General features: G+C 32.6%; 3 protein-coding genes across 3 annotated transcripts in view; 2 read left to right on the top strand and 1 right to left on the bottom strand.

Moving 5' to 3' along the window:
* Positions 1-1,092: 1,092 nt before the first annotated feature.
* Positions 1,093-3,290, bottom strand: LOC133187166 (schlafen-like protein 1). Its single transcript, XM_061322531.1, has 4 exons — positions 2,573-3,290; positions 2,192-2,344; positions 1,753-1,895; positions 1,093-1,385 (listed from the first exon to the last, which is right to left on the bottom strand). The coding sequence occupies exons 1-4, from the start codon at positions 3,264-3,266 to the stop codon at positions 1,269-1,271; spliced, it is 1,107 nt and encodes a 368-aa protein (XP_061178515.1). The 5' UTR covers positions 3,267-3,290; the 3' UTR covers positions 1,093-1,268.
* A 1,637-nt stretch (positions 3,291-4,927) lies between these two features.
* LOC133187165 (Golgi SNAP receptor complex member 2-like) lies at positions 4,928-5,963 on the top strand. Its single transcript, XM_061322530.1, has 2 exons — positions 4,928-5,332; positions 5,577-5,963. The coding sequence occupies exons 1-2, from the start codon at positions 5,058-5,060 to the stop codon at positions 5,941-5,943; spliced, it is 642 nt and encodes a 213-aa protein (XP_061178514.1). The 5' UTR covers positions 4,928-5,057; the 3' UTR covers positions 5,944-5,963.
* Positions 5,964-8,001: 2,038 nt separating this feature from the next.
* The window catches only part of LOC133186693 (coiled-coil domain-containing protein 13-like), a 55,017-nt gene continuing 40,600 nt past the window's right edge, over positions 8,002-22,418 (top strand). Inside the window, exons 1-2 of the mRNA XM_061321949.1 lie at positions 8,002-8,209; positions 9,829-9,900. Coding sequence (XP_061177933.1) covers positions 8,027-8,209; positions 9,829-9,900 — 255 coding nt within the window. The 5' untranslated portion in view covers positions 8,002-8,026. The remainder of the gene's footprint in view (positions 8,210-9,828; positions 9,901-22,418) is intronic.

The following is a 22,418-nucleotide window of genomic DNA, read 5'->3' as shown; positions in this document are numbered from 1 at the left end:
AAAGTTGAATTTAATTTATCTCTGCAGAGTACACGTATTTCCATAAAGGAGAATGACCTTCTGCTCACTATTTTGTTATGATGACAATTTTCGGACGGAAGAACGAGAAGATGGAGATGTATATTTAAGGAATCACTGTCTAGTTAGTAGAGTATGCCAGGGCATCAACGATAGTTGGAAACGTGGGATAATTTGCATAACGGGCAAAGCCCGTTATGCATAAATTATCCCACGTTTCCAACTATCGTTGATGTCCCTGGCATACTCTACTAACTAGACAGTGATTCCTTATATTTCCATTTCATTGTGAAATAAAATTGTAAATTTAGATTTTAAAAATGTAGATTAATAGATTTAAATTACATGAGGCCTCACATGTCAATTTCAATAGTCCCCGCCCACTGACGTCAAACACAAAGACAGCCGCACGAGATTTACATGCATATTAGGCCTCCTTAGAGTCAGACACAAAGACAGCCGCACGAGAATTACATGCATATATTAGGCCTTCTTAGCTCCTGACATTTCGCTTGGCGAAATTTGCATTCGAGTGGAATGATCAAGAAATCAACTCTCCTAACTTTCAAAGAGTTATCACAGAGAAAACAAATCGAAATGGAAATATATAATATATAATAATATATATAAAATTAAGGCAAATTTGGCATAATATACAGAGCCAATTTTGAGACAAATCATTGAAGATGAAAATTTTATAAGGATTGAAAGTTTTACAAAGGAAACATGGCAGTTTATCAATGTAAGTGTAATCTTTCTAGGCAGAGGGTCGTTTTTCCTGAATCATGTTTTTTATCCTATCCTGGAAAAGAGGTGCATCACATTTTCTATTTTAGAAAAGAGGTGCATCACATGTTTTCTATCCTAGGAAAGAGGGGCATCACACATTTCCTATCAAGGGACAGTCGTATCTCAACTTTGCTGATTAAGTTGAACATAAATCCTAATACACAGAAACAATCAAATTGCACAAAAGAAGTAAAAGCAAAAAAAATATTATGCATACTAATGTTAATGATTTCAATTAAAACAAATCACAGCAAACATATATTCTTTTTAAATTTAAATTGAACTACATGTACTGTTAAACAGTGGTATCTATTAAAAAGCTTCAATATAAAAATCTTAAGGTGCAACAAGACTTGGAAGTCTTAAAAGCTATTGCTCAATGCATTGAAAGTAAATGAATTAAGTGTCCTGGATTTTTGTGTGTTGAGCTAGGAGAGATCTTTTTCCTCAGGTGAACAGAACTACATGACAACACAGACTCTGGATTTCTTGTCCTTTTCCTCCTGTGTTCTCCTCTCAAATAAGTCCTCCTGTTTCTGGAGCCTTTCCTCCAATCTTCTTATTTCTTTCTGGTGTTTCTGATGAGGAAATTTAATCAGAAATCAAATTTTAATTGTAATTGCATGCCTTTTACTTCCAGCATTGGACATTTTAGTGGATTGAAATGCCTTTTAGCAGAAAAAAAGTGGACGTTTAAGCAGAAAATTTATGGATATTTTAGCAGAAAATTTATAGGACATTTGAAATTAAAATAGGATGTGGACATTTTAGCAGAAGATTTATTGGATACTCTAAATAAATTAAAGTAGGATGTGGACAGTCAGAAACACAGTATATTTACAGTGTTTACATCTCTGCTTAATATTTCTATCTGAAAAAAGGCTTACAATGTTTCCAGTTGATTAATTAACTGTTCTCATTATTTGTATCTGTATTTGGATTTACCTGAATTGACCACTCCTGAATCTCTGGGACAGTCAGTGATTGCACCCCTCCATCCCTCCTCAAGAAAACTCCATGGGGAGAATGATACAATCGGTCTATATCCCCTGTGCCATGGACTATTATTTCTATTACTTTATAATCCTCTGTAATTGTCAAATTTTAGCTCTGTTACTTTCTGCATGCATATGAACATTTTGAGATTAAACAAATGCTGGTACAACTTATTAAGTCTATACTTTCATTGCAACCTTTCAGATATGGATTGTAATATGTTAGCATACATGTAATTTGTTACTAATAATAAACATATTTTTTCCAAGATAAAATTCTTTTTATTCTCTCTCAAAAAATAAAAACAAAGTACAGTATTTGTGGCTTAATATCTAAACCAATTAAAGCCACAGAATACTTTTCTTTTATTATAAAGGTAATGTCATACCTTTGGGGACTCCTAATTTATAGAACACAGGTGTGAACTTGACTTCGTAGATGTTTGGGAACACAGGAGGAATGATAGTTTTTATTGCTTCATCAATGTCCAACCTTACCCCATCCTCTCTGGCCTGTTGGCAAGGGATTCCCTCAACACACCCTAAAAGGGAAAATGTGTGGATAATAATTTAGTTTGAGCCATTAATTAAATCACCTTTCTTAATTTTTTTTCCCTCTTAACTGTATATATAAACCTTTACTCTAATTTTATACCTGTAATTTGAAACATATCTACCCCATAATGCATTTCTATTAAATTACACAAGAAATGCTCTTACATAATGAGTGTATTTGAAAGTTTTTTTTTTAAATTAATCTATATACTTACCATTGTCATTCACCCCTAGATACAAAGTACCCTCCTCTCCGCTGTTCAGAAAAGCACACACATACTTTGAAACGTGTTTTTTCATTACATTTTTAACATATTCTCCTCCACCTTTTTTGAATTCCTTATTTCTAGTTTCATTGCCAAGTTGTTCTCCATCTAAGTATATCCCAAGAGCAGGCTGGTCAATTTTCTTTGTTAAACCTAAGAAGTTCTTTCCACTCTTTAAGGAGGGTAGGCTAGTGTAATCATTCTCTTGAAGCGGCTTTTCTCGAGTTAAGTCCTCTGGGTAATATTCATCAAATTGCTCTGTAATATCAGGGGAGTCATTACCCTTTGGTTTTCTCTTCTTTCTTCTTGATTTCTTGTTTTTGTGTTTTGTTTCACGTTTGTAGTCGATCAACAAAGGCTGAGATCCTTCACAAATGGAAGTAAAATTAAAGCGAGTGTGTCTCCTAGACTCCCATGTCTCCAGCTGATCAAGGACAAATTCTGCTTGGTGTTCCTCGTGACAATTTACAAAAGCATACCAGGAACCTTTCCCATGATTCGTGTGTATAAAGATATCATCAAGGGTAATTCCGATACCCAAGTAGTGTCTGAATAGATTTAGGATGTTATCTTTGAGGTTCTTCAGGCCTGTGTCACTGCGAAGATTTCCTAGATACACCACTCTATAGTTGATCAATGCCATGGTAAATGACAGATGATTTCACTATGATCATCACTGTGTCCCTAGAACTATAAGTGAAAGATCCATGCTACATAAATGAGGAGTCATTTGAGAGAATGGTCAATTTCAAATCCAAAAATTTTACATTATTTTGTACAAAACCACAAAATATTCTACATATATGCACTCTAAAACTATATTTCTTTGCAAGCTGTCTAGAAGGATGGAAGATTTAAATTGTAAAAGTTTGTTGCTTGAAGTTACCATAAATGTATTTGGTGTGTATGACATTGGACAGAAATTGTTTTTTCAACAAATAAGCATAGATTTGATTTAGCACTTTCTGAATGTGCTTTATATGTCAATGAATATACAGTTGAACTTTGGTATCTCGAACACGGATATCTCGAATACCATGTATAAGTTGAAGTCATTTTGAAGTCCCAATCGCTTATTTCTTTTCTAAATTACGAATCAATCCCCCCCCCCCCCCCAAATAAATATAGTAAAGTTTTACTCTTCTTCGTCTGTTGTGAATTAAACATTGAAGTATATTTTTTATGGCAATAATATACATTTATACAACTTAATTATATACATGTATTTATAAATAAATTATAATGCGGCGTATTTAGCTTGAAATAATTTTATATTACGTGCTATGTGTACTTATAAAAACATACTACATGTATATCACCATAATAAGATAATTTGTTGAAATCCCGAAAAATTTAAAGTCCCGAACCGTCTTTACCCAAGTCCCGAACTGTCTTGTCGCTAGTCCCGAAACGTCGTATTAGTCAGGTCCCGAAACGTCGGGGTCCCGAAACATCGTGCACCCGACATATTCATGCTCATCCACGCGAGTTCACATGGAAAATCACAGTCCTATTCGAAAAGAATCTTAAGGGAAAGTTATTTAATAGAAATGTATAAATATATTAGTTGATGATTTTGATACCCTGCAAAAGGTACATAATGTACACAAAAAAGAATGAAAACTTCAAATGAAAGAAACCCACAGCTAAAAGACAGAATTGCAAAAGAAATCAATTGCATCATGTATAGGAAAGTTGATGAAAAATATATTTTATGATAGAGTGTGTATAATAGCTACAAAAAAATCCCTTGCTAATGCAGCAGTGGTTGGAGCATGGGATTCAAGGAAAACATCAAATTAAGGGACATATAAAAATACATATTTAAGGGACGTATATAAATACATAATTATTTAAGAATGGTGTGAATCCAAGTCAGTTCTGTTAGGCTGTGTGTGCGGTTTTTTTTTTTAATTTCTTGTCATGCTAAATTAAATGTTTAAACCAAAAAACTATCGCAGAAACAATGATTTTACTAGCAGTGTTTAAAACTGTTACTAGAAATTAAAAAAAAAAGAATAAACTCACCATTGAAAAAAAGAGAAAGGGTTTTCATGCTTCACGCATTGTAAACAAGGAAGTCCAATGTAAACATTGTAGATGCGCGGTGAATAAATTGTGACTAGTAGGCCTATGTTTATTAAAAAAAACAATAACTGAAGAAATATTTTATACTTCATATTAAGGTTTAATTTTTATAACTTTTATATTATCATGATTATACAATATTTTAAAAAGAGCATATTGTGGATCTTACACGAACCAGTTCATGTACGAAATATCACACATCTGTCAGAGCGGAAGTGGCTTTTGTACTGACAGCTGTCTTGGTATGACACGTAGATTTTTGCTATTTTAGAGCAATATTTTCGTTGATGAACACTTGAGTTTCTTTTTAATACGTAGATTTGGTATATTCAAAGGCGTTTCTTCAATGGAGTCCTTATATACCAACACAAACAAACTTATTCAGGAGGTACAAAGTGATCTTGGGAAATTGGCCAGGTTTACAGATAAAGATGGGGTTCATCTTTTTGAGAATGAAATTCAAGCAAAAATTGACATCATTGTTAGTAACTGTGAGCGACTTACCATTCTAGTCAACAAAGAACCTCCCACAAGGAGAGCCAATGCCAAACTGAGAGCCGACCAGCTGAAGTATGACTGTCAACACATCCAGTCTGGACTTCGGCAACTACAACAGAAAAGGTAAAACTCCTGTTTCTGTTAGTTTCATTTCTTAATTTACACAACAGAAGGTGTAATTACTGTTTTTATAGATAAATTGCAAGTAATTATTTGAACTTAGTCAGAATCAATATTTATCTATTGACTAACCGTATTTTGGGACGAGCACACATTGTATAATCCATTGCAATAATATGCAATATTTCAAACCTTGGAATGGATTTATTGCCATTTGTTCCTATCAAACTTTATCCTTTTTTACAAGGCATATGTTGGAGCAACAAGAACTAGATAGAGAGGAGTTGATGTCAAGGACCTTTACGGCTAATGATCAAGACACCTCAATTGAAATAGACCATGCTGTTCAGCATCATGACAGACTAGCGTTTTCTAACAGGGAAGTGGACAACATGATTTCATCAGGCCATGGAGTTCTTGAAAACTTGAGGTCTCAACGCTTAACACTGAAAGGGGCACAAAGAAAAATTCTGGATTTAGCCAACACACTCGGACTATCGAATACAGTCATGAGACTTATTGAGAGGAGAACATACCAGGATAAATTCATATTATATGGTGGAATGATTTTGACTTTGATTATTATGTTTCTCATTTGGAAATATTTTTCATGATTAAAATGGTTAATTTCTTATTGTTGTATTTTGTGTTTAAATGATATATTGATTTTATTGACACTGGTGATGTGCATTTTAAAATTATTTTTATAATTATGTGAAGTCTACATGAATTTTGTGATAAAGGAAGTTTTATCACATACTTGGCCAAAGTTCAAAAGCTTCTAATGTGCTTAAAATGATCTCATTTTCCCTAAGCTTTAAAAGCAAATTAATTTATTATTCTGTGTTAAATTTCACTGCTTTGTAACTACTTTAGGAATGGGCAATAAAACCCATCTATTACACTAGTGAAATTGATATTTGTCTTTTGCATTACATGTTGAAAATTAACAATTTATATTATGCTAAAAAAGATTACATTGAATGTCAGAATATGATGATGGGAGAATTGACATTATTTACAAACATATGCATAAATTCATGAAGAAGACAAATTTTCAAACAACAAATACTTGTACTTAAAGGAGATTCATCAATAAATGAAAATTAAAGAAAAAATATTGTTTGATAATCCTCTGAATCAATATCACTAGAATTTAAGCTCACCTGTCATTTGTTGTCTAAGCTTTTCATATTTTTGACATTTTCTCTAGAACCATTGTGCCAGTTTCAAACAAATCTTGCACAAAACCTCATTGGTGGGCTTTTGAGTTTATTGAAATGACTGGTCACACCCTTTCAAGGGGAGATAATTAAAATAAAAAAGGTGAATATAACAAACAGTGTTTGATATCAAAAATCTTTTAAATAAAAGAAATTTGTGAACAGGGCATAAAACACAGACACCTTGATACTTCAGAAGTGGGTTCAGGTGCCTCTAGCTAGGAGGAGTAAGCATCCCCTGTAGATCAAATGACTGAACAGCTACTTGTCACAACTGGCCTTATAATTATGGTATGAAACGTGTCAGTCAATTAAAATGCAACCCATTGATTGGTTGTATATGCAAATAAGGTTGTTATAACAATCATAGAATTTTTCGAAATGCGGACTGTAGAAATCCCTGTAATATAACAACTTATTTGCCAGTAGGTTTGAGGTCCCAGGGTGGGGCCTAGTTTGTTATGTATTAAAAATGCTTTACATTCACACATAACTTTTTGTATACTCTAAGTCAACTGGCTAATTGCATAAATGATTGTAATGAACAGTTATCAGTTTACCAACATTGTGAAATTTGTCCCTGTGTCCAGGGATCAGGCCTAGGGTGGGGGTATAAGTAGTCATCCTCACAGTGAGTCCACTCATGGTTTTGGGACCCCTGACAAACTTCATTAATTTTTTACAGCTTCTCTCATGGAGAAGCACAAATCAAATGGGGGCCTTCATAAGTTGATATAAGATGTGAACAGAAAGTATAAGCAGTTGACACCTTTTGTTTGTAGTCGAAAGGTTTAATGTCATTTGTCAAGGTATATAAAATTTATATTCTTTAGAATTTAACAAAATGGGAAATGATATCAGCTATAGATATCAAAATGTAACATAGGCATAATATGTCAGGAATTCATGTTTTAGGTGCTTAACAAAAATCATAATATTATAGATGTGTTTGGGGTATTAGGCCTACATCATCCATGTGTCACGTGCCTGTATAAAACATAAATCATTAAATATTTTGTAATCCTATATAAGTATGAATTACGATGTAAAATACAGAGATTTTCTTCTGTCACTCAGAGTATTTCCCCTTTACAAGATTTAAATTTCCCGCATTTTCATAACAAAAAAATCAACCACTCAGAGCGCGCCGATAAAGTCGGTGCGATTCTAAAAATGCCATTCATCGACTTCCGTTTTGTTGCTACCTACGCGAATGGAGACACCTGAATGATGCTCTTTTTCGCGTTTATCTATCAAAAATTAACATTCAAAAGGTTTGGGGAAAATCACGAGGTAAGTATATCATAATTAGTTCAAATATTTTCTTGTTCAATTATTTTATTTGATACAAAATTCAAATAAATAGCCAATATATACATGAATTTTTATCCGAATTTTCTCGCTATATATATAGATATTTGTGTTATGTAAATTTAATTACAGAACCGAATAAATTAAATACATTCACTGGATCATGGCCACAGAAACAGCAAGTGAGACACTAAAGCAACAATTTTTACTGCTGCAAGAACAGCAACAACAAAAACTGTTAAGACGTAAACAAAGAAAAGAAGAGAAAGAGAAGGAGAAATCAAGCCTCACTAGTAGAACAAGCTCATCGGTAGCATTTGGGGTAGAAGATAACTTAGACCTTAAGGTATACAGATGATAAGTCTATAAACTCTGTAAGAAATAATTGTACTTTGCAATAAATTCATTTAATAGAAATCTCATCCTACAAAATGCAGGACCATTATATTCTCCCTCACTCTGGTTGTCTGAATATAAATTAATTATACTTTAATGTTAACAAAAGACTTTGTATAAGAATGATGCTTGATTTGTTTATTTATTTTCAGTAACATTTATTACAGCATTCATTCAAACGAAATAAAATGACATGTGTATCCAGCTATTATCAGTGCAATTTATCATAGCGCTTGATCATTCAAATAGCATATAGAGACATATGTATCCAACTACTCATATATTAATAAACAAATAATAATTTGGCATGATGAACAATCTTGTAAACTTTAGTTCTAGTGAGTAGTTGAATGACTTGAACAGCACAGACTTACTATGTATATCATCTATCAGTCACAAAAACCATAATAAAAGTAAAAACTTGTCCAAGCATATTATAATTAATAATGTTCATATTGGGATCCATATAACCAATTTTTTTAAAATTATTATTATTATTTCAAATTCATAACTTTTATCTCAGCATTAAACTTATTATTTATATTTATTATTATTTTTTAAAATAAAAATCTAATGATAGCAGCTGCTTACACATGACTAGAGGAAGTAGGGGTGCCTTTATTTTATCTTATAAATATTTAAATGAACAGCAATAAACAAAACAGTCTGAATTTTAGGACTTGAACTCATAAAATAGTAATAGATCTAGTTAATGAAGTTAACATATTTTGGGTGTGTACAAGTTGTTATTTACACCATCATTTTGTTTCTCTTTGTGAACAAAAAAAAAAAAAAAACAAAACAAAACAAAACTATTTTCAATGACTCCATTGACAGCATACTGCAACATCTAGGGCATTGTCAAATCACCAGTTACAAGTTCAACTCAACCTTGACACACAATAAATTATAATTATGTCCTTATAATGAAAAGTAAAGAAGAGTATCAGTCATTTTAAAAGTTATCAAATGAAATATTCATAAATTATAATAATTATCAGCTTAGGAATTGGAATTAAAATATTTTAGGCAGTACTTGTATTAAATTTTTAAAGTTGTGTGCCTTGTATTTTAAATTAACAATTAGCAATTAAAACCACAACACATTGTTTATTGGAAAGTGAGTTAATTTCTCCTGGATAAATATGGGGGAATTCAACAGGATTTTCACAAAAAATTAATTCAACTTCATTCATACAAGTAACCTTCGTGAACACATTTATGAAAAGTTAATGTTCACAGCAATTAATCGAAACGTCACCGTTTACACAATCATGAAATCATTTCACTCCTAGTAGGAAGCAATTTCAGTTGGGGGAACAGTTGAAAAGAAATTCCTTGACAAGAAAAAAAAAAGTAAGAAAAGAAAAGAAGAAAAGTTAGCCATCAGATGTTAGTGTTGAGGAGGCGAAACTGCTATAGCTCTATTTTCTATCTTATACATTAGCAAAATTGTTCCCCTTCTCCCAGAAAATCATTTTTTATCAACCCCTCTCTGGTTCCACTTCCTATTGCCATCATAATGGTCATTATTATGAAATATTTGAATGAATATTTTACATTTTCCAGTTAGCTGATCCCACTGCCAAATCTAGTTTTGTCTCAGAAGAGCTTGTGGACCACCTTAATGACCAAATTAGAGTAAGTATATACTGATATCTCTGTAAGTCATTTCAGTTTTATATAAACTGTACAGTTAGGGTGAATTCACCATGCATCGGACACCCTCGTACTTCAACAAGTTCTAGCGATATCGCTACCGATCGAATATTATCAAAACAGAGCTTAACATGTAATATGGGATTAAAATATAAATTTTTGACACAAATATATGCTATTTATTGAGAAAATATCACTAAAAACCGATTTTTTTTAAATGAGCCAGATTTCACCATGGATCGGACAATATTCACCATGCATCGGACAAACGGTTTTTTGAACCAGAAAAATGTCATAGCTTTATCTCGGTGGTTTAAAATTAGTGATCTTGAAAATTTTTTATCTTTTATTTAAATATTAACCTTCTAGTTATGTTCCCCAAACGAAGTTTGGGAACATATTGTTTTTACTCTGTTTCTTATTATTATTATTAAGGTCTTCCGTTTTCACGGAAGACCTTATAGTGATTCTACTGTTTCTTATTATTATTATTCTTCTTCTTATTATTATTATTTTTTTGACCAAATTTTGTGCAGGCGTTTTCTCGAAAGCTATTCATTGGTTCTCCGTGAAACTTTCAGAAAAAATTGGTCATTGTATGAACTTGTTTCATCACAAGAAAAATTTGGAAAATTCCATTTTGGTTCCAAGTTACGGGCAATTTCCTGATTTTAAAATGAGATTTTGTCGCCCCTTTTTTTCAAGAATGGCTAAAGATATGAACTGGAGACTTATTGGAGAGCATAGAACGTGACTTCTAAATTTGCAGAATCGCATTTTCGTTCGTCGTCGGCACTTCCGGTCGTTTACGGAAGTGATCAAAGATATCGTAAAATTTCAACTTTCTTTTTTTAAATCAATACTTAATCACATTATTGCACCTCTTTTGTAGTTTCGAAATATGTTGGTCCCACCGGAAACAAAAACGTCAACTTCCGGTTATAAGAGAAAAACTACATAATTTGAGTATTTTTCTTTCCCATTAATATCCTTTGAAGATAAAGTATTTGAAATGAATTTTAAATATGTTATTTAGACTGCAAATATCTAGAGTAATGTCAAATATCTTTGAAAAATTCACTTCCGGTCGCGTGATTTCCTGTCCTCAAAATGAGAAGTTGTGTGAGCAAGATCTCGGAAACGGTAAGAGATTATGACACCAAACTTTTATGAGCAACAGATCTTAAGATGTAGGCAAAACCATTTGGGTTAAGAGCGTCAGTCGTCACTTCCGGTCGTCACAGGAAATGATCAAAGAAAACGGGAATTTCAAGTTTTCTTTTTTTAATTAAAAATTGCATCACTTTATTGCATCTTTTTCGCAGATTGAAAGATGTTCGTCCCACCGGAAACAAATACGACAACTTCCAGTTAGATGAGAAAAACTAAATAATTTGAGTTTTTTTTAATTTCTTGTAAATATTCTTTATAGATAAAGTATTTGAAATGAATTTTAAATGTGCTATTCAGAGTGCAAATGTCTAGAGTAACCTTAAATATTTTTTCAAAAATTCACTTCCGGTCGCGTGTTGTTCTGTCCTCAAAATGAGAAGTTGTCTGAGCGAGATCTCAAAAACAGGTAAAAGATTAAAACACTAAAATTTTAAGAGTAATGGACGTTGAGGGGTAGGTGAAACCATTTGGGTTAAACGCGTCAGTCGTCACTTCCGCTTCTCACAGGAAGTGATCAAAGAAATCAAAAATTTTAACTTTTCTTTTTTAAATTAAAACTTACATGACTCTATTGCATCTCTTTTGCTGTTTTGAAATATGTTAGATTCCACTGGAAACAAAAACGTCAACTTCCGGTTTTAGGAGATAAACTACGGTTTTAGGAGATAAACTACGTTATTCTTATGTTTAACTTTCTCATAGATATCGCTTATCGATGAAGTACCTGAAATGATTTTATGCATGTTGTAGATATTGCAAATGTCTAGAGAACAGTCAGAGATTTTTATAAAATTCACTTTCGGTTGTGTGTTTACCTGTTCTCAAAATTAGAATTTAGTCCCACAATATTGTTCGGCAACAGTAAACGACTGAGGACTAAAACTTTCAAGACTGATGGTCAGTCATCAGTTATATGAATCGTGAGAAAATCTTGCATCGCCGTTACTTCCGGTCATGAAAGGAAGTGATGTAAAAAAGTGAATGGTTAATGGTTAGCACGTTGGATTTTCACGCTGGCGATTAGGATTAAATCTCCAGAGTGTCTGAATTTCTTTTATCACTTTTTCAGCTTGAATTTTCGTTTTTTATTTTCAGAATCGGACGGAAGACCTCTCATTGCTCGCAATGAGTTTCTAGTTATTAAGTCTTCCGTTCACAACGGAAGACTTATAGTGATTGTATTGTTTCTTTTTATTATTAAGTCTTCCGTTCACAACGGAAGACTTATAGTGATTGTATTGTTTCTTTTTATTATTATTATTATTATTATTATTCCTCCCAAATTTTGTGAGCGCGATTACTCAGAGATGGTTGGATAGATTTTCACAATTTTTCACATGATAGTAGGCTGATATATGAAGTTTATATAAAATTCCGTTTTTTGAAAAATTCACTTCCGGACCGAAGTTACGGCCGAATTTCCAATTTTTAAATGGACTTTTGTCCGGAATTTTTCTCGAAAACGGTTTGAGGTAAAGATGTGAAATATACAGGGGTATTAGATCATGACATTCTCTTTGTTTCGAAGTTGTTTTCGTGTGTTTCCGGTACTTCCTGTCCGAACCGGAAGTGAACTTGTGTTTGGTCAATTTTCAACTTTTTTGTTTTTTAATATTTTTTCAAGATATTATTATGTATAACAGAGGTTATTCTACAAATACTAAATATATAATTTGTTTTGAAATCAGATTCCACATTTTGCAGATTTTCGGTACCCTCATTTTCCCTATTTACCTAGTGTGTAGACAATGGGCAAAGAAAGATAACTCTGACTTGTAAGTGAGAATAGAACTTTCGAGATAAAGGCGGAAATAGTATCGATGACGTTAGAGACATATACACTCTCCATATCAAAATATTTAGACGTGCTATATTCACTCCTCAAAATTTAAGAGGACGTTGGTTACCGCTTCCAGTGCATGTAAAGTTTGAAGTTGCCAGTGTAGTGTAAGTCTGTATTGACAGTTAGTTAATTTACACATGAATATATCTAAAAAAAATTAATATATATATATATGCTAGGTAGCTAATTCAAGTAAATATATTATAAGCACTGAATATACATTTATAGTGATGGACAGGCATGCAGTTTTATCTATTTCGTATATTAAGTTCAGAATACGATAGTTATAAGCCTTCTATAATGCAGACGATTTATTATTCTTTATGATCTGAATGCGAAATTATCCCGATTTCCGAGTTTTACTTTCGATATTAAAAAATATTACATACACTCAAAAAAGGAATTAAGCGATAGAAAATTGTAATACAGTACTGTTTTAAAGCCTTTATAAATAAATTGATATCTGCCACTGAAAAGAAAGAAAATCAATCTATAGATTAGATTTGGTTATTACATATATATTTGATAAAAGGTTAAATTATTTATGACACATGATCTATACTCTATATACCCAAGTAATTATAAAAGATGTGAAAAGGCGATTCTTGGATTCTTGTGAAATACTCAAAGAGTTAAAGAGTGTGTGAAATAATGGTACGCTATATGTTTCTTTTGGAAAAAAAAACATGATAAAAAAATTGTACAAGTCTGTTGATATGTGGGATAAGTATATCTGAATGAACACAATTTTATGCAATGATATATAATCATGTACATGCAACTGACGTCCGTACTTTTCCTTGTAATTCATAAAATTATCTAATTCCTTTGAAGCCCCCCCTCCCCCCCGTCTTGAATTTGAATCATATATTCGTTTTAGATTTAAATCTGGAACATGTGAATAACATTACCATTTACATGTATACAGAATTTCATATTTTATAATTATGAAATGTTCAATTTACATGTCTGAGAGAGAGAGAGAGAGAGAGAGAGGAGAGATTCCCTCTTAATCCCGATCCAGACCAAAAATTAGTTCTTTATCGGTCACACCCATTCTTTATTAGATGTTTTCTGATTTCATAGTCAGTCATGGTCACATCCTGTATATTTTTCAGCTTAAAAAGTATCACACGAAGTGCACGTGTGTTGACCTGTCAATCAAAATCACTTGACGCTGTATGTACTGCAATTAAGTAGCCTGAGTTCGAAATGATCTTGAAGTATGATCTTTAAGTAAATCTGCTGCAACAAACTTGTGAAAAAAAATAGAATAAAATAAAAAATAAAATATCTCGGTATTATGAACTTCGACTGTGGGACGTGGAGACCGGTCCTTTGGATGAGATCGTATAAATCGAGGTCCCTTGTCGCAGAAGATGCTGGCATAAAAAAGATTCCCCACTGCTCAATTGCAATAAATGCCAAAGTATAGGACAAAAATTTACAGTCTCCACCGGCGAGTGGTGGCGTCTCCATGTGAGTGAAAAATTCTGGAGAGGGACGTTAAACAACATACGTATAATCAATCAATCAATCAATCAATCAATCAATCGATTGCTGAAGAATTACTGTAATTGAATAATTTGTCTTATAGGTATGTTGTCAAATCTTGATATTATAACTTTACAAAACTCAGTGACTTTACGTTTAATGTGATACTAAATTAATTCATTATATTTTTTTATAACACCATCACAATTATGCCAAAACATACACACAGTGAAGTTTATGATAGTACGGTGTTCGTTCGTCTGTTTGTTTGTCTTAGAAATGATTGCAAACATTTTTTTTTTAAATTGCTAATGATATACGGATATCTCTTATAGGTGCCAAATGTATTATACAAGATTGATAATGAAAATCAAAGTACCTTAAGTACTGAAAGGACTTTTTTCCAATTATTTTTTTCTTTCACAGTAAATATGATATGTATGTTTTTTACACAGAAAAAAGCAAATTCTTACAGATTTAGAAGAACGGAAGACTTTTTTGTTGCCATGGCAACAAGAGTCTAGTTATTATTATTATTAAGTCTTCCGTTCACAACGGAAGACTTATAGTGATTGTATTGTTTCTTTTTATTATTATTATTATTATTATTATTATTATTCCTCCCAAATTTTGTGAGCGCGATTACTCAGAGATGGTTGGATAGATTTTCACAATTTTTCACATGATAGTAGGCTGATATATGAAGTTTATATAAAATTCCGTTTTTTGAAAAATTCACTTCCGGTCCGAAGTTACGGCCGAATTTCCAATTTTTAAATGGACTTTTGTCCGGAATTTTTCTCAAAAACGGTTTGAGGTAAAGATGTGAAATTTACAGGAGTATTAGATCATGACATTCTCTTTGTTTCGAAGTTGTTTTCGTGTGTTTCCGGTACTTCCTGTCCGAACCGGAAGTGAATTTGTGTTTGGTCAATTTTCAACTTTTTTGTTTTTTAATATTTTTTCAAGATATTATTATGTATAACAGAGGTTATTCTACAAATACTAAATATATAATTTGTTTTAAAATTGGATTGCGCATTTTCTAGATTTTAGGTACCGTCATTTTCCCCATTTACCTAGTGTGTATACAATGGGCAAAGAAAGATAACTCTGACTTGTAAGTGAGAATAGAACTTTCGAGATAAAGGCGGAAATAGTATCGATGACGTCAGAGACATATATACTCTCCATATCAAAAATATTTAGACGTTCCATATGCACTCTTCTAAATGTAAGAGTACGTTGGTTACCGCTTCCAGTGCATGTATAGTTTAAAGTTGCCAATGTAGTGTAAGCCTGTATTGACAGTTAATTGATTTACACATGAATATATCTAAAAAAAAATAATATATATGCTAGGTACCTAATTCAAGTAAATATATTATAAGCACTGAATATACATTTATAGTGATGGACAGGCATGCAATTTTATCTATCTCGTATAGTAAGTTCAGAATACGATAGTTATAAACTTTCTATAATGTAGACGATTTATTATTCTCTATGATTTGAATGCGAAATTATCCCGATTTCCGAGTTTTATTTTCGATATTAAAAAAATATTACATACATTCAAAAAGGAATTGAGCGATAGAAAATTGTAATACAGTACTGTTTTAAAGCCTTTATAAATAAATTGATATCTGCCACTTAAAAGAAAGAAAATCAATCTATAGATTAGATTTGGTTATTACATGTATATTTGATAAAAAGTTAAATTATTTATGACATGATCTATACTCTATATACCCAAGGAATTATAAAAGATGTGAAAAGACGATTCTTGGATTCTTGTGAAATACTCAAAGAGTTAAAAAAAAATATGTGAAAACGCGATTCTGTGTGAAATAATGGTACGCTATATGTTTCTTTTGAAAAAAAAACATGATAAAAAAAATTGCACAGGTCTCTTGATATGTGGGATAAGTATACCTGAATGAACACAGTTTTATGCAATGATATATAATTATGTACATGCAACTGACGTCCGTACTTTTCCTTATAATTCATAAAACATAAAACTATCTAATTCCTTTGAAGCCTCCTCCCCTCCCCCCCCCCCCCGTCTTGATTAATATTTGGAGACGTTCGTGCAGCTAGGCATTTGAATTATATATTCGTTTTAGATTTAAATCTGGAACATGTGAATATAATTACCATTTACATGTATACAGAATTTCATATTCTATAATGGTAGATTTGTCATTATGAAATGTTCAATTTACGTCTGAGAGAGAGAAAGAGAGAGAGGGGGGGGGAGAGAGAGATTCCCTCTTAATCCCGATCCTCCTATCCATTTACATAGACCAAAAATTAGTTCTATATCGGTCACACCCATTCTTTATTAAATGTTTTCTGATTTCATAGTCAGTCATGGTCACATCCTGTATATTTTTCAGCTTAAAAAGTATCACACGAAGTGCACGTGTGTTGACCTGTCAATCAAAATCACTTGACGCTGTATGCAATGCAATTAAGTAGCCTGAGTTTGAAATGATCTTGAAGTAAGATCTTTAAGTAAATCTGATGCAACAAACTTGTAAAAAAAATAGAATAAAATAAAAAATAAAATATCTCGGTATTATGAACTTCGATTGTGGGACGTGGAGACCGGTCCTTTGGATGAGATCGTATAAATCGAGGTCCCTTGTCGCAGAAGGTGCTGGCATAAAAAAGATTCCCCACTGCTCAATTGCGATAAGTGCCAAAGTATAGAACAAAAATTTGCAGTCTCCACCGGCGAGTGGTGGCGTCTCCATGTGAGTGAAAAATTCAAAAATTCTGGAGAGGGACGTTAAACAACATACGTATAATCAATCAATCAATCAATCGATTGCTGAAGAATTGCTGTAAATGAATAATCTGTCTTATAGGTATGCTGTCAAATCTTGATATTATAACTTTACAAAATTCAGTGACTTTACGTTTAGTGTGATACTAACTTAATTCATTATATTTTTTATAACACCATCACAATTATGTTAAAATATACACACAATGAAGTTTATGATAGTACGGTGTTCGTTCGTCTGTTTGTTTGTCTTAGAAATGATTGCATACAATTTTTTTTTTTAATTGCTAATGATATACGTTTATCTCTTATAGCTGCCAAATGTATTATACAAGATTGATAATGAAAATCAAAGTACCTTGAGTACTGAAAGGACTTTTTTCCAGTTATTTTTTTCTTTCACAGACAATATGATATGTATGTTTTTTACACAGAAAAAAAGCAAATTCTTACAGATTTAGAAGAACGGAAGACTTTTTTGTTGCCATGGCAACAAGAGTCTAGTTATTATTATTATTCCTCCCAAATTTTGTGAGCTCGATTACTCAGAGATGGTTGGATAGATTTTCACAATTTTTCACATGATAGTAGGCTGATATATGAAGTTTATATAAAATTCCGTTTTTTGTAAAATTCACTTCCGGTCCGAAGTTACGGCCGAATTTCCAATTTTTAAATGGACTTTTGTCCGGAATTTTTCTCGGAAACGGTTTGAGGTAAAGATGTGAAATTTACAGGAGTATTAGATTATGACATTCTCTTTGTTTCGAAGTTGTTTTCGTGTGTTTCCGGTACTTCCTGTCCGAACCGGAAGTGAACTTGTGTTTGGTCAATTTTCAACTTTTTTGTTTTTTAATATTTTTTCAAGATATTATTATGTATAACAGAGGTTATTCTACAAATACTAAATATATAATTTGTTTTAAAATTGGATTGCGCATTTTCTAGATTTTAGGTACCGTCATTTTCCCCATTTACCTAGTGTGTATACAATGGGCAAAGAAAGATAACTCTGACTTGTAAGTGAGAATAGAACTTTCGAGATAAAGGCGGAAATAGTATCGATGACGTCAGAGACATATACACTCTCCATATCAAAAATATTTAGACGTTCCATATATATGCACTCTTCTAAATGTAAGAGTACGTTGGTTACCGCTTCCAGTGCATGTATAGTTTAAAGTTGCCAGTGTAGTGTAAGTCTGTATTGACAGTTAATTGATTTACACATGAATATATCTAAAAAAAAAATTAATATATATACTAGGTACCTAATTCAAGTAAATATATTATAAGCACTGAATATACATTTATAGTGATGGACAGGCATGCAATTTTATCTATCTCGTATAGTAAGTTCAGAATACGATAGTTATAAGCCTTCTATAATGTAGACGATTTATTATTCTCTATGATTTGAATGCGAAATTATCCCGATTCCCGAGTTTTATTTTCGATATTAAAAAATATTACATACACTCAAAAAGGAATTGAGCGATAGAAAATTGTAATACAGTACTGTTTTAAAGCCTTTATAAATAAACTGATATCTGCCACTTAAAAGAAAGAAAATCAATCTATAGATTAGATTTGGTTATTACATGTATATTTGATAAATAGTTGAATTATTTATGACACATGATCTATACTCTATATACCCAAGGAATTATAAAAGATGTAAAAAGACGATTCTTGGATTCTTGTGAAATACTGAAAAGAGTTAAAAAATATATGTGAAAACGCGATTCTGTGTGAAATAATGGTACGCTATATGTTTCTTTTGAAAAAAAAAACCATGATAAAAAAATTGCACAGGTCTCTTGATATGTGGGATAAGTATACCTGAATGAACACAATTTTATGCAATGATATATAATTATGTACATGCAACTGACGTCCGTATTTTTCCTTATAATTCATAAAACATAAAACTATCTACATGTAATTCCTTTGAAGCCTCCTCCCCCCCCCCCCCCCCTCCCCGTCTTGATTAATATTTGGAGGCGTTCGTGCAGCTAGGCATTTGAATTATATATTCGTTTTAGATTTAAATCTGGAACATGTGAATATAATTACCATTTACATCTATACAGAATTTCATATTCTATAATGGTAGATTTGTCATTATGAAATGTTTACGCGTCTGAGAGAGAGAGAAAGAGAGAGAGAGAGAGAGAGGGAGAGAGAGATTCCCTCTTAATCCCGATCCTCCTATCCATTTATCCATAGACCAAAAATTAGTTCTATATCGCACCCATTCTTTATTAAATGTTTTCTGATTTCATAGTCAGTCATGGTCACATCCTGTATATTTTTCAGCTTAAAAAGTATCACACGAAGTGCACCTGTGTTGACCTGTCAATCAAAATCACTTGACGCTGTATGCACTGCAATTAAGTAGCCTGAGTTCGAAATGATCTTGAAGTATGATCTTTAAGTAAATCTGATGCAACAAACTTGTGAAAAAATAGAATAAAATAAAAAATAAAATATCTCGGTATTATGAACTTCAATTGTGGGACGTGGAGACCGGTCCTTTGGATGAGATCGCATAAATCGAGGTCCCTTGTCGCAGAAGGTGCTGGCATAAAAAAGATTCCCCACTGCTCAATTGCGATAAGTGCCGAAGTATAGGACAAAAATTTGCAGTCTCCACCGGCGAGTGGTGGCGTCTCCATGTGAGTGAAAAATTCTGGAGAGGGACGTTAAACAACATACGTATAATCAATCAATCAATCAATCGATTGCTGGAGAATTACTGTAATTGAATAATCTGTCTTAAAGGTATGCTGTCAAATCTTGATATTATAACTTTACAAAACTCAGTGACCTTTCGTTTAGTGTGATACTAACTTAATTCCTTATATTTTTTTATAACACCATCACAATTATGCCAAAATATACACACAATGAAGTTTATGATAGTACGGTGTTCGTTCGTCTGTTTGTTTGTCTCAGAAATGATTGCAAACAATTTTTTTTTAAATTGCTAATGATATACGTTTATCTCTTATAGGTGCCAAATGTATTATACAAGATTGATAATGAAAATCAAAGTACCTTAAGTACTGAAAATGGACTTTTTTCCAGTTATTTTTTTCTTTCACAGTAAATATGATATGTATGTTGTTTACACAGAAAAAAAGAAAATTCTTACAGATTTAGAAGAACGGAAGACTTTTTTGTTGCCATGGCAACAAGAGTCTAGTTAAGGTCTTCCGTCTCCAACGGAAGACCTTATTGTTTTCGTTCGGTTTCTTTTTCCCTATTATTATTATTATTATTCTTTTTTTTTCTTACCGATTTTGTGCACGCGAGTTCTCGGAAACAACTCGGTCGATTTTCATGAAACTTTCAGATCTGATAGATATTGATCTGAACCTTATTGGAAATTTTTTATATTGATGACGTCACTTCCGGTCGTGAGATATAGACAATTATCTGATTTTCAGAGGGTCGGCTTGTCCTGGTAATCACTCCAAAACGAATAAAGATATTGAGTTGAGATTCTCAGTGACGGTAGAGGAGGGATTGTAGATGTGCTTTTTTGCGTCCATATCTTTCCAGTGCAAAAGGCGCCAAAGCTCGCCTGGGCTCGAAAAATAGGCTCACAAGCATCTCGCAAATTTTGACAAGTTTTCTATCATATCTTTATACCTGTAAATATTTTGTTAAAACATAAACAAAAGTTGTGCAAAATGATATGTGCTTTCATATGATATCAAGAAAAAGGGGCTGACCCCTCAAGTTAGGGGCTCAGAGGGGCCAAAAGTCTTTCATCTATAACTCTTTAACGATCAATATTTTGTTATACATTACTGAAGCAAAAATGTTTATCTTAACAATTTACAACAATATATGATAAGATTCTGATCATACGTTACGTAATAAGGGGTCACAAGGGGCCAGAATGCTAAATCTTTGACGCTTTATATCTCGAAAAGGGCGAATATTTTGATAAGCAATACTGAACAAAAGATGGTCAGAATAATGCTCTAAACAATATGCACCCTTTCAATTTTTGTCAAACGGCCCCATTAAGGACTTGGAGTGGTGGCCCCTAAATATTTCCATTCAGCATATCTCCACAACGAAAAGAAATCTCTGAATAGTTGTTGAACAAAAAATGTTTAAAAGCACAAGACTTTTCATTTGATGCCAAGAAAAAGGGGCTGACCCTTCAAATTAAGGGCTCAGAGGGGCCAATACTTTTTCATCTTTAACTCTTTAACGATCAATAATCTGTAACACATTACTGAAGCAAAGATGTTTATCTTAACGATTTACAACAATATATGATAAGATTCTGATCATACGTTACGTAATAAGGGGTCACAAGGGGCCAGAATGCTAAATCTTTGACGCTTTATATCTCGAAAAGGGAGAATATTTCGATATGCAATGCTGAACAAAAGATGGTCAGAATAATATTCTAAACAATATGCACCCTTTCAGATTTTGTCAAACGGCCCCATTAAGGACTTGGAGGGGTGGCCCCTAAATATTTCCATTCAGCATATCTCCACAACGAAAGGAAAAATCTGAATATTTCTTGAACAAAACGTTTTCAAAATCACAAGACCTTTCAATTGATATCAAGAGAAAGGGGCTGACCCCTCAAACTAGGGGCTCAGAGGGGCCAAAAGCGTATCATCTATAGCTCTTTGATAATGTTATATAAATCAAAAGAATGAAATCTAATTAGGGAAGTCTATATATTATTATCTTTTAACAAAGATCATAGTCAAAATCATAACTCATCTTATCGAAAAATCGGACGGAAGACCTACTCGTTGCTCGCGACGAGATCTCATCTAGTTATTATTATTTTTCTTCCTGGGTACTTTTTTGTCCGTGAGTGATCTCCGAAACTACACATCCGATTGAGGTGAAACCTTTTTAGGGTTACTAGGCATGTTATGTAGATTTGCGGAACGAAGGTCATTTTGCGCTCACGCACATGCACGTGCGTGCGCGTGCAATGCGTAAAATGACCAATATACTTGATATAGCTGTAACTTTTATATTTTTTGATAAAATGCTTTGATACTCAGAATATAAGGATATATTAAAAGTGTGAACAAGATGACATGGTCATCATGCACATGCATGCACATGCGTGCACGCGCAAAGCGTAAAATGACCAATTTACTTGATATAATTGTAACTTTGAAACTTTTTGATGAAATGCTTTGA

This window comes from Saccostrea echinata, unplaced genomic scaffold (assembly GCF_033153115.1).
Source record: "Saccostrea echinata isolate AGI-Se365-2 ecotype Australia unplaced genomic scaffold, CSIRO_AGI_Sech_v1 ptg000014l, whole genome shotgun sequence".
NCBI lineage: Eukaryota > Metazoa > Mollusca > Bivalvia > Ostreida > Ostreidae > Saccostrea > Saccostrea echinata.
This window is presented reverse-complemented; position numbering and strand designations above follow the sequence as displayed.